Source organism: Colias eurytheme, chromosome 6 (genome assembly GCF_061535395.1).
Source record: "Colias eurytheme isolate Ceu_HAF_F1 chromosome 6, ilColEury1 Martin Lab GWU primary, whole genome shotgun sequence".
Taxonomy (NCBI): Eukaryota; Metazoa; Arthropoda; class Insecta; order Lepidoptera; family Pieridae; genus Colias; species Colias eurytheme.
In genome coordinates, this window is record NC_142985.1 from 2,936,162 (window position 1) to 2,950,143 (window position 13,982).

General features: G+C 37.3%; 1 protein-coding gene across 2 annotated transcripts in view; it reads right to left on the minus strand.

Moving 5' to 3' along the window:
- The window catches only part of LOC149907516 (uncharacterized), a 143,823-nt gene extending 130,930 nt beyond the window's left edge, over positions 1-12,893 (minus strand). The window contains exons 1-2 of one of the 2 annotated variants that reach the window (XM_090102517.1): positions 12,770-12,879; positions 9,944-12,676 (exon numbers count right to left, since the gene is read on the minus strand). In XM_090102517.1, coding sequence (XP_089958643.1) covers positions 9,944-12,651 — 2,708 coding nt within the window. In that variant the 5' untranslated portion in view covers positions 12,652-12,676; positions 12,770-12,879. Of the gene's footprint in view, positions 1-9,943 lie in introns of both variants that reach the window. The other variant, XM_090102518.1, reaches the window with a different exon arrangement.
- Between the last annotated feature and the right edge of the window lie 1,089 nt (positions 12,894-13,982).

Here is a 13,982-nt window from a genome sequence, read left to right on the forward strand (position 1 = left end):
TACGTCAGCGTGGGTTAGAAAATTCGGACAGGAAATTACAGTTGACTTCGCACGGGCTAGACAATGAGGCCGGCGAGAGTGATTCTAATTCTATTCATTGTGCACTATTGTAAGAATCGCCTATACGTTGAAAGTAATGAAGCAATTAAGTTTATGATTAATTACTACGTTAATTACATAAACGATGTATGTAAAAGGTTATATTTTAAAAATAACTTTTGCATAACTCAGTAAAAGTAAAGTGGAAATAAAATAATTACACCCAGATACATAAATACGCCAAATAAGGAGTTACCAAAAATTGTTTGACAGCAGCTTATCGCTAAAGCGTTTATACTCTTGTAACTTGATGAAAACGAAATAAAAGTTAACGGTCGCGATAAATCCCCGACGTAATAAGTTGAATCGATACTTCTGTACGATTGTATTAAATGTGTAAATATTTTTATAGCCTTTCCAGCAACGTAATGAGTCAAGTTACAATGTATACGCGTGTGCAGTGAACTGATTAGTAATAAGCGCCTTTTCTTATTCAAGCAACGCATAATGAGTCAGTTGCGCCGAACATATATTATGTCGTACAATTATGGATCGAGACGATAAATTGTTGAAAAGAATTATCGTCCAGGGGAATGTGAAATCAACCATAACAGTTTACTGAGAAACATAGTCACTACACGACTTTTCTCTCATATCAATAGTTGCAATAACCTTTAAGAATCAGAAAACGAAAGCTACCAATTAAGCACTTTATACGGGAGTGTCGGTTGTTATATTTTGTACTTGTTTCTTTTTATTGCTTTTAAGATTTCGGATATTGAATTTACGTTATTTACAATTAACCATGATCAAAATAAAGTTAATTTAATAATAAATAAATATTTTCACTATGATGATGTAGAAAAAAAGGCAAGGAACCATGGGAAAAAATTATACATCTGAAACACACAGGAGAAAATTTTTTCATCAAAATTACCATTTCATACTTTAGTGTACGCTTTTGTTTACAATTTGTCCAATCAATATAAAATAAAGTGGAGAAATGAGCAACCACCTGGCACTACCAGGTGCGGTACCGTGACCTTGCCTGCGTCTAAGATTCGCCAGGTAATCGATGAAAGTACTGACGATATAAATATAGGCCTCGCGTGCTAGCACATTTCTTCTAATTGACTTAAACATTCAACTAGATTTACCTACTTCCTGGCATAGACATGAGTAATATAGTTAGACGGTACCTACCTGCCTACCAAGTTTCGCATCCATTTAATGACAGACAAAACTTTCACGCTTAAAGCCAATATTTCTTAGACAGTTTATTATAGGTACAGCCAATCTAATTTATACGAGTAAGCGGAAACTTAATTAACAATGTATAAAGTACCGAAGAAGTCGCTTAATTTGAATGAAATGTAATAACAATGGCCTCATTTTAAATAATCTGCAATAAAGATCAAGATATAACTTTTAATTATTTACACTAAGTGCAAGTTTATGAGGTGCTAAATGTTCTATTCACAATTATTTTTCTCTATCCATTCTACAGAAAATATGTACATATTAAAATGAATACGCAAGGTACGCACGCTCTGTTCTGCGGATTACCGCAGGCTAGGCTTAATTTAACCGTAGCTTGTTCCTGGGTAATAAATTTTATGGTATGAATTGGGAATATTTCTCACCGTAGAGCGAGCATTAAAATCAGAATGGGCATGGAACCGTGTCAGATGTAAATTTGTAATGCACATTTTGCATGCGCGAGGCCAAAGCGGCATCCGATGGCTCCGCGGTTTATGTAAATGTTCATTGATTGCAAATAAGTTCAGATCGCGTCTAACCAACCGGATAATAAGATGCGGCATCACATTTATCAATAGCATCTGTGCCACAATCGATCAACGTGTACCACGTAAAGCTAGAACTACTTTTAGCATAATTTTTCCAATTTCGTGAAATTATGGCATTGGCTAACCGAAGCTCGTATTTTGGCAGCGAATTCATCACACCGTATATCATAAAGCAAATGAATGTGTGGGCGAAAACCGATAGCAGCGAATGATATGGAACCATTTTATTGATTAAATCTTCAAATTCGTATCTGTGCACTTTTACTGTGCTTTTTATGCAATGTCTTTATAATAAAGTAATTTATAATCGGCAATCACTCTCCAAGTACGCTTGCTAAAAATAGACATCAATAGCCAAGCTAACTACTTTCTATTTGCTGAGAATAATATCGTGTCAGTTTTTAGGCTTGGCCGGTAGGCGGAGAGGTGGGGTGCGCGGCTGCCGACTGGTGCCAATGAACTTGGCTCATCGCCGGGAAAGCAATCGCAGCCTCGCGCTAGTGGGTCACACAGGTACTGTCGCGGAACGAACATTGTTTGGACACCTCGCGGCTCACACCAAGCAGACACTACAGATCCATAAAGCTCACGAGAGCAATGCACGCCACGCAATTTATCCGTCTTATCGACGAATTTATTGCTTTCCTTTGGACCGCGTGCGAACCGCTAAAAAACATTGCATTTGAATTGCTAATCCCCAAGAAAATGCAACGGATTTAAAATATTTCCTACATTCCCACGTCTATTGGCACTTGGCAGTCATTACCATTCCGCGAAATCTATTTCGTTTAATCTAGATTAGATCGGTTAGATGCAGAGATAATTCCAGCATATTAAACAGATCTAGTCCATTAAGGACAAATACGTAATTTCATAGCGATTGTGTCGTAATAACTGCTGAAAAGACGCGTTCATTAGGACTGGCAATGTGCCATTCTGGAGACGTTTCCGGCGAGCGGCAGCGTCCGTCGATTCGTTCTGGTGACGCCAGAATTACAATTGCATTCTATTGGCGTAGCGGACGCGACTGCACCATGCGTCACATAATACACCACATCGCGGTTCCTATGGCTTCTACGTCACTCGCCTTGTTTTAACATTCCTATCGGACGATGCGTGAATACACTTATAGTTCTCAGTAGGTATAGAAAGCGAAGCGAGCTGAACACATTGCAAGTTGCAAACTGTATTCTATGCAATTTTATCCTGCGCTGTAAGTTCAACGAACTTATTGCTTTTCAAGCAACACTTATTTCTATGTCGATAGTAAACTAGAACTGAACTGCGTCCGTTCCTTATCAGCCTCCTACGCTTTCCACTTTGCTGCATGTATTATATTACCTCGTGCGACATTGCACACTGTCTGGCATGTAGTATTTACCCTTATCGAGTGATGCCTTGGGGAAAATTCGACTCAAAGCCTATTTCTTCCATACTGCACTTATAAGATACTATAATTTTAAAATCTACATTATTTTTAAGGATTTTTGACAGATTTAATTATGATGTTTTAATATGAATAAGATTTTATTTAGGTATCGGGTATCCTTGTTCGTTTATGGATACCTATAAAGCTAAATATTTAGGTACATACTTATCTTATGAGTATGCATGTTTATATCTTAATAATAAAATAAAGAGATTGCGCGTACGGCTTCATAGAAATTGTAGGCGCCTGCGAAGATAACATTGTTGCTAACTCCAAGGCTATTAATGCATTCTTATTATATTTACACATAATAATATTTTACATTATCTAAATAAAAATTCCCGCAACGTTGCTACAAAAATGTTCTATAATCCTCATAACTCATAAGTCATAATGTAGCCATTGAAATATTTCAGTAGGTACCTACATCTGTAATTTTCCTGTAGACATGACATTATATTTAACAACCATATCGAGCAATTAAATATAATTGGGCGAGCTTCGTTTGATTACGTGCCTACATAGGAGCAAAAATTAATTGCCGTTCGTTGATGTGTGAACTCAAAGAATTAACTAATAAGGATCAACATTAAATAAATTGACACTGCCTCTACATGATTATTAAAGCTATCGTTTAACGTAAAATATTTCGGTGCCAAAGTCCAAGACAAACCGTAACACCTGTAATCAACACGTACCGTATTACAAAACATATCAACAGAATCCGATTGCAAAGTGCGTTTAACGTGTTTCAAACAAAGAGCGATAAAGGATATAATTAGAAATATCGCTTGCACGGAGGTCAATACGTTGCACTGTTCCCAATGCGGGTTTTGTTATGCTTATTATGACTGCACTATTATAGGATTAATGAACCTTCAGTCATATTCCTGGACCAAGACGCGCTTGTTGATAACATGCATTACGTTATCGTACAAACACGCACGATTATTTATAATATACCGAGTTATTATTAGGCCATTTATTTGTTTATACCCTTCTGTTAGTAAGTAAGTAAAGTAAAAAAATATATTAAGACGCGTATAATACGTACAGTATAATGCCTGATACTAGTTCCTGTTATCAGTTAACGAACTGAGATACAAACTTATTGATACGCAATATCAATTGGTTTTGACAGTAGTTCTAATAACTGTTTATCTAGATCAGTTACAGATTGCGAATAACAAATGCATTTTCGTAATGTGACATTATTAATTAGTATGAGTCATGATAACCCTTTCTAATAGTCATCTAGAGCACATGATTAACGAATTATATGTAAGTCTGAATACAATGAAAACCAAACCTAAACCTAAGTGTAGTTAGTACGTTTTAACTTTAAAGTATTAAATTGAGGCACAATTTCGTATATTATGAAGACGCAGATAATGAGAGAAGGCCAAATCTAATTAGTGGCGTGCAATAATTCATGGAATGCACGAGATCCTTCAGCATATTATATCGATGTTTGAACGAGATAATTATTTGCACGAAACTGCACGTAAACATTGAATAGCGTTATAATAAGTAAATAGTTTCGACATGTTCTACCCAATTACCGCTGTCATTTTACTAATTGCTTAACAATAATTTAATAATGTTCAAGATATTTTTAGTTAATTATTTTTAACGGAAAAACTGTCAAATGTTATAATATTGTTTCAATAGATAACTTTGAACTTTTTGTTCCTATTGGATTTCGCAGTAAAATCTTGAGTTCATCCACATGTTTATTATTACTACCTTTACGCGCGGTTATTTGCATAATATAATATTATATTACATATCAATAATATGCGACTCATAAACTGTGAAATAACCCATGTTCTAAATATCATCTGAAGTAGGTAGGTCTGCACTTTTGAACCTATACTATAAGTACACTATAATCACATCAACAAAATTGCCCTACTCACGTTGGTATAAAGTATAAACAAAGGTGTCGCTTATATAAACATGCAATTATTATGTAACATTATAGCACAGCCCTAATCTAAACCTACGCAGCATAATATGCACCGCATGTATTTGTTTATAGTTTCTGAAATAGTCGTCACATCTAGAACACAGTCATTACCGATGACGAGACACAATCTTGGAAGTTTTTTCCCAAGTCGTCCTTGCGCGGCGCCGCCCCGTCACGCACCGCCGGCCTATAGCACTTTGTTTGACAACAAACTAAAACTATATCATTAAATCAACACGCTATAAATATTACGCTAGCGCCCTTATTTTTACAAGATAACACCTACTTTATAAATAGATATGCAACACCGGTGATCATATTTATTTGTTGCGCAGCTGTTAATTTAATTAAAAAATAATTATTATAAGAATTGGCATTATTAAATTATAAAATAAAATGTATTAATTCACTCTAAAGTCTTTATTTGCTAACTGGTTGTTCGTGATAATTGAATAATGTTCTAGTTATTACCTGCCATTGTTTTTAACTTACGAGTGTCGACCACGACCGCGACGTTTCATAAAAAACGACTGAAAATTGCAATTCGCGTGAAAAACAGAGCAAGCGATTAACAGACAATTTTAGCAACGCAACCGACATTGCATCCATTTTCACGTAGCACGCCAATTGCACAAACGGGCAGATAAAAATAAAATGCAATCCTAGTGCTTTATTAATCAACTGCGATGTACATCAATCAAAATTAAATGAGGATTTGAACAATTTTATCAATCAATGTTTTATGTGCCTACGAAATGATACATCATACAGCAGGTAGGTACATTCGTACGCACCGAATCATCAGCGGTACAAATCTCAAGTGTTTCTTCAACCAATGTTTTCAGATACCACGAACGCATCAGATCTACATGATTAAGGGAACAACAAAATGGATTATGATGTGTAGAGTTACAATGACACACAGCCATTGAAACCAACTTTAAATAAGCCTTACTGTTTGCCTTTAGCAAAAAAAGCTGAAATAAAAAGTTTCAATCCCTCCGTATCGCTCACAAAGTGAATCACAGCTTTTAAAAGTACTACTTCAAGTACGGGGGCTCATTAGGGATATCACGCGCTGCGTACGCCGCGCCATAGCTGGCCAATCCTTATCCTTACTAGCAAACACGAGTGAAGACTTCTATGATAGTCCATTGAATAAAAAGTTCTAGAGTGCGTGAGTTAGTAACGTAAGATGTTTCTTCGGAAACATGTCAAGAGTCCCTAGGTAATAAACATACTAAAACCCCGGGCCACTAGGAGGAGCCCCGGAGTGGGGGGAGGGGGGAAATGGGTCCATTTTTTCATTTTTCGCTTAAATCTCAAAAACGGTACATGTTAGAGAAAAACTTTCAAGGAAAAGTTGAAAGGCCATAAAATTATCTACAAGTTGTACCTAAATCATTTTTTCCTATATCCTACCGTTTCTGAGTTATACGCAGTAAAACATGATTTTGGCTCAAACAATTTCCACATCAATCGATCAAAAAATATTTCTTTCTTCCAAAAAACTAAAATGTGCAACTTGTGACCGGTACTGATAGATTGCTCTTAATTAGGTCTATAATTGGTAAAATAAACACATTCCTCCATGGAAGCCTTTAGGAGGAATCGATTGTCAAAATATTATATTATGGTAGTTTGAGTTACTGAACTTGATCTTTTTATTTTTTTCTTCCAAAAAACTCAAAAGTGCAACTTGTGACCGGTACAGATAGATTGCTCATAATTGGGTCTATCATTGATAAAAATACCAGATTCCACCACGGAGGTGTTTACGGGGAATTGAATTTTATTAGGGTAGTTACGATACTTGAACTTTTTATTTTTTTTCTCCAAAAAAACTCAAAAGTGCAACTTGTGACCAATACTGATAGATTGCTCTTAATTAGGTCTATAATTGGTAAAATAAACACATTCCTCCATGGAAGCCTTTAGGAGGAATCGATTGTCAAAATACTATATTAGGGTAGTTTGAGTTACTGAACTTTATCTTTTTATTTTTTTCTTCCAAAAAACTCAAAAGTGCAACTTGTGACCGGTACTGATAGATTGTTCTTAATTAGGTCTATAATTGATAAAATAAACACATTCCTCCATGGAAGCCTTTAGGAGGAATCGATTGTCAAAATATTATATTAGGGTAGTTTGAGTTACTGAACTTGATCTTTTTATTTTTTTCTTCCAAAAAACTCAAAAGTGCAACTTGTGACCGGTACAGATAGATTGCTCATAATAAGGTCTATCATTGATAAAAATACTAGATTCCACCACGGAGGCGTTTACGGGGAATTGAATTTTATTAGGGTAGATACGATACTTGAACTTTTTATTTTTTTTCTTCCAAAAAAACTCAAAAGTGCAACTTGTTATCGGTACCGATAGATTGCTCATAATTAGGTCTATCATTGATAAAAAAACCAGATTCCACCATGGAGGCGTTTAGGAGGTATTGAATTTTATTAGGGTAGTTACGATACATGAACTTTTTAACTAACTAACCTAATAAAATTCAATTCCCCGTAAACGCCTCCATGGTGGAATCTGGTATTTTTATCAATGATAGACCTAATTATGAGCAATCTATTTGTACCGGTCACAGGTTGCACTTTTGAGCTTTTTGGAAGAAAAAAAATAAAAAGTTCATGTATCGAAACTACCCTGATAAAATTCAATTCCCCGTAAACGCCTCCGTGGTGGAATCTGGTATTTTTAGCAATGATAGACCTAATTATGAGCAATCTATCTGTACCGGTCACAAGTTGCACTTTTGAGTTTTTTGGAAGAAAAAAATAAAAAGATCAAGTTCAGTAACTCAAACTGCCCTAATATAATATTTTGACAATCGATTCCTCCTAAAGGCTTCCATGGAGGAATGTATTTATTTTACCAATTATAGAACTAATTAAGAGCAATCTATCAGTACTGGTCACAAGTTGCACATTTGAGTTTTTTGGAAGAAAGAAATATTTTTTGATCGATTGATGTGGAAATTGTTTGAGCCAAAATCATGTTTTACTGCGTATAACTCAGAAACGGTAGGATATAGGAAAAAATGATTTAGGTACAACTTGTAGATAATTTTATGGCCTTTCAACTTTTCCTTGAAAGTTTTTCTCTAACATGTACCGTTTTTGAGATTTAAGCGAAAAATGAAAAAATGGACCCATTTCCCCCCTCCCCCCACTCCGGGGCTCCTCCTAGTGGCCCGGGGTTTTAGTATGTTTATTACCTAGGGACTCTTGACATGTTTCCGAAGAAACATCTTACGTTACTAACTCACGCACTCTAGACCCCCCTTGGAGGGATTCATTCAATGGACTAGATTTGTGATGCATATGAATCGATCAAGAGCGAATGGCAAGCTCAAGTTTCGCGGCCTTCCGTTCTCGACTCGATTACGAGCGACGCCAATGACGTTGCGCCGGCGCCTGCTTCGATTCTTTCGTATAATGACTCCGTGTCGTGAATACAGAAGGAACTAGGTTTCAACATACATAAGTGATGAGTAACCAATGCGGTTGAGTATAAGTTTAGAAAAGCTATTAATGAAGCATTGCCCCGCGCCCTTGTAGAAGTCGTGTTAACGAACAGATGGTCTATGAACACATTTTACCACCTTGTGATATAATGTTTATTAAATTACGTGTCAAAATTAATCGTAGAACAGTTTTATATACCTAACTAGAGATACTAGCGATCCAAGTATAAAATAGTTGAAATAAACAGACGCAAAAGAAGTGTGTAGGTATAGTCTTTTTGGTCGGTTTTGTGCTGGGTGCGTTGCGCGTGAGTCACCGGCATACCGCCGGGCACCATGCACCGTACGTGTCAACCACCTATTTATGTAGCAGGACGAAGCGCAAATAAACAGCATCAAAGGGACGTCGGATTCCGTTCGCCAGCAAGAGCTGAGCCGAAAGCAAAGAAAACAATCACCTTTGTCTACTGACGGGCTATTTTCGCAAATAGACGCGGGATTCGTCGCTTAGAGCATAGCTTGTTCTATGTTGCTAACTGAAGTTCAGATAGATACAACATTATTAGACACGCCATACGAAAAAAGTAAAACAAACCCCTAGTCGTCAGTCTTATAGCCATTTGGATTAGATTTGATATGATCTTGAAGAGACGAATTTCAACTTGAATCTCAAATTTAAAAATAATAAAATATATATTAAAACATATTACATGAAATAAAACGATAATAAGCAGAAGAAGGAACAACAAAGCTATTTGTGTAAAATAATATTATTAATTTATTATTGACAAAAAGTAGAGTCAAGTTTGAAAGCCAATCAATAATTATTAATTTTTTAACTTAAATATTTTATTTTATAAGACAGACATAATTTAAGTAAGTAGGTATTTGATATATTTCATAAAAATATTTGATTGTAATCAATTCTGTAATTTATTACACAACATTAAAGCTATTAATTTAATATCTTTAATCTCACTTATGTACATACAGGGTTAATTATTATTTTTTAATACTATTAAACTTAATATGCAAGTGAATTCGTGTGATTCATGTTAGATGTAAAACAATACATCATTAATGTATTTTTCAACTTCCCATCTACTTATCCAATGTATGTGTAAATAGTTTAAATCTCAACATGTAAATAGTTTAGTACTGGGGATATTCAATTTTAATTACTAAAAGTAAGGATAGGACATTAGTCAAAATCTTACCTTTCATCCTCAGGTGCTGGAGGCGGGTGGGCGTCCTCCTTGCCGTCGCCGATGTCGCCAGCCTGCATGCCATCCGAGGTCACATCCGGAGCACTATCACACGCATTCACATTCACATTGCTCATCACTGCGCTACTTATCGCGTGCGACACTACCGCATTCACGGGGCTCCCGAAGCCCTGGCTGTCGTGGCCGGGCTGCGCCGCGCTCGGCACGTACGCGGTCGAGCTGACCGGCATCGACACCACCGGCGAGTTGGTGCCCGACACCGTCGACTCCACGGGCGCCACGCTACTCTGCGATATCACCGGCACCACTCCGCCGTACGTCAGACCCATGTTCGTCTGCGACTGCACCACGTTGGCGTGCACTCCGCCGCCCATTCCGACCGGCATGCTCTGCTGCATCGACATCGGAATGTTCTGGTGCGCCATAGACACCTGCGGCACTGGCTGGTTAGGAACATATTGTACGCCTCCCATCTGCCCCTGCCCGGGCACTTGTTGCAAAATATTTTGCGGCTGGGTCATATGTGTCGGCAATTGCTGCCCGACACCGGCTTGTTGCATGTATATAGGATCAGAAGCAGGCATCTGCATGCTCGGCTGATTTCCATCGAGGGTCATCTGTATGTTTTGCGGTGCGCCCGTCATCAATTGAATATTTCCTTGTGGCACGTTTCCTTGTTGTGGAGCCATCGTATGCACCGGAGCTTGCTGCTGGTTAGCTAAGCTTTGGAGATTCGCCGGTAAGGTCGATCCTTGTGGCTGGGTGACCATTGGCTGAAGATTAGAAGGTAAAGTGGCACCTTGCTGTGATGTAACAATATTTGTCAGCACCTCCTGCGGCAATGTCTGCCCCTGTTGACTCATTTGAGATTGTTGAGTGTGATATTGAGGAACACTGTGTTGAGGCTGTACCATAGTTTGTTGTGATGATGGCATAGTAGCATTTATCATTGATTGATTAGCTTGTTGGTTAACTGCTTGATTATACTGCGGTTGCGGCACAGCCATTCCTTGCTGCTGCATTTGTGGATGCATTCCAGTGACAACAGATTGCTGCGGCTGAGGCTGAGAAATTTGATGCATTTGTTGCTGCATTTGAGAAATCTGTTGGTTAGGAGCCGCAAGTTGAGCAGGAATTTGCATTTGCTGAATGTGATTTGGTATTTGTTGATTTTGTAATGCCTGAATTTGGGCCTGACTAGACAAATGTTGCAATTGAGCTTGCGGTGGGCCCATGGGCTGCTGTCCTTGCAAATGGTGACTCTGTGCCATGTTAGGAATCTGGGCCTGTTGCATCTGATGTATTTGCTGTGGGTTCGGTTGACCTTGCATTGGTTGCATTTGAATTTGTTGCATTTGTGGCTGTTGGGCAGTAACTTGAGGCATTTGCCCCTGGTTTGGAATACCCTGCATCTGTGGTATTTGCTGTTGAATTTGCATATTAGGAATCTGTGCTTGTGGAATATGTTGGCTAATTTGCTGCATTTGTTGGTTAGGAATTTGCTGCATTTGTTGTGGCATTTGTTGGTGCATGGGTATCTGTTGCATAACTTGTTGCAATTGGTGTTGCGGGAAGCTCTGCGGAATTTGCTGCACTTGTTGCTGTTGTGGGGGTTGAGGATGACCCTGCGTATTCTGCATGGTGATATGTGTCATACTCTGGGGATGCTGCTGCCCAACTTGCTGGTTAGTTTGCATGTTCTGATTTGTCATTTGTTGCGGCATCTCCATTGGCGGGGATTGCACAGATACTGATTGATTTACAGGCATTTGCTGTTGAACTATATTAATTGGTTGTGTCAACGATTGACCAGGGGAAGCCATAGGAAATTGTTTCTGAACACTCTGGTCTATTTGCTGCACTGGTACACTCACTTGTTCCTTAGGCCCTTTGCTTGTCAGATCATTGCACATATCATCATGTTGGCTATCATTAATCACAACACCACTGTCTGGAGCTTGCAACGTCCCTGTCTCTGTTACATCTATGTTATTATTTAAGGTGATTGGAGTATTTTGTTGAGTTGTAGTGTGATCTAGATAATCCATACACATCCATCTGCCACGACGGAATGGTTCCGTACTTTCTATTTTAACTACTTTAAATCTTTCATTCCTAACATGTTCCTGAATTTCTTTCATACCTTCTTGTGGCTTAGCAGCATTACCTATTAGATTGATAATGCTGCCGGTTCCGGCGTTCGTTACACTGACGTGCATGTCATTAACTTCTGTGTTATTACTATTTGGCACTGCTCCTCCAGGCGGGGAAGTGTTGTTGTCCTGGCCGACAATCGCCAGACCGTACTGCGAACTCGTAGGAATAACTGGCGCACAACCTAGCGATGCACTCGATGCGTTGTAAAACACATCGTCTTTCGAGAATGTGTCCTCGGAGTAACTCGGTGTTTCATTCTCTATGTCGGTCACCCTGGAAATGTCGTCGGTGTGAGATTCGTCTAGATCGTCGGCGGAGTCCTCTCCTGCATCAGTGCTCACCCGAGAGCCAACAGTCACACTGGTGATCTGAAAGGAAGATATTTTCCTTGGGTTATGAGCGGATTGAAGACTTGTCGGGTGAGTCACTCCCTTCTCTGACTCGTTCAGCCGAAGAGATTCACTTGTAGTACGATGAACAACGTTGTTATACTTGTTTTTTTCACTAGTTTTATGTGACTTTTGAATCAGATTGTCAGCCATTATGCCGTCCGACTTGAATGACTACCTAAAGAAAATTTCACTGTTTATTGGCCTCTGAGACATTTGACAGACTTTTAAACACAACAACATAAGTAAAATAAAACCATGGTACACTCACAATTTCACGAACACGGTAATTTAACTATTAAAGTTCTTAAAATTCATTAGTAAACACACACAGATGTGAACATCTTTCAGACGGCAGCAACATGGCGGCCATTTATGCGCAATGCATTATGGTTGACAATTTGCAGTAGACTACAGATATTCTAGACCTATTTTGCGCAGTGCGAGTCTATGGTTGATAGATGTCAGCACAAGAAATGAGAATATAATTATATTTATGAAAAATCCATTAATCAAATTGTTTTATGAGTATAAAATTAAATACTTACACAACGAGGCATTATACAAAATTTTAAACAAGATATTATCTTGTTTCCGTCTCGGTAATAATATAGGGTCATTCCATGTGTCAATATAAAAATAGAATATAAAAAAACGAATTTTAAAGAATCAACATTTTTTTTAATTAATTGATATAATTTAGTGAATGTTTTATAATAAAACATAATAAATTTATTTCGTTATTTTATTTATCTCCAAAAATTTTTCTTGTCTATGGTACATTTATTAATCTGTTTTTACTGTTCTGTGATATCGTGTGATATTAACGTAGACCTCGGAGCAATTAACAAGCCTGGAGAAGTAACAATTAATTGAACGTTTCTTATATAGTGGCTCTCTTTTATACAATACCCTAATTAATGCGATAGAAAGAGACAACACACTGTTATCTGCTTGGCATTCAAATCCACATGTAGCCACTTTTTGTTCTAAAATGGTAGTGCTTGCCTTTACTTTATCGAATACTAAAATATCGATAAATAAAAAAATTAAGTTATAAAATTGCTTGAAGATAATTTAAGATTCGTTTAATTTTGAATTATGGATAGGTAATTCCAAATTTTAAGATTCGTTTAATTTGGAATTATTCATTTACGATGCGTATTGACTGCCTTGCATTGTATGGTAGTGGTATTTATAAAAAAATATTATGAGGTATTTCGGTTTAGGTTGTTTTTATGGTTTCGTAAAAAGGTACGTATTTTTTCCTGTTTTCATAGATTCATTCATAGAATTATACGGAACCCTTCGTGCGCGAATCTGACTTCCACCTGGTTAATATTTTTACAAATCAATAGTCGTATCCTACTAATATTATAAAAGCAAAAATATATAAGAATGGACATATTTTGATACTCTTTCACGTAAAAACTACTGAATGAGTTTTTATGGAACTTCATAATTATATAGTTTAAACATCAGAA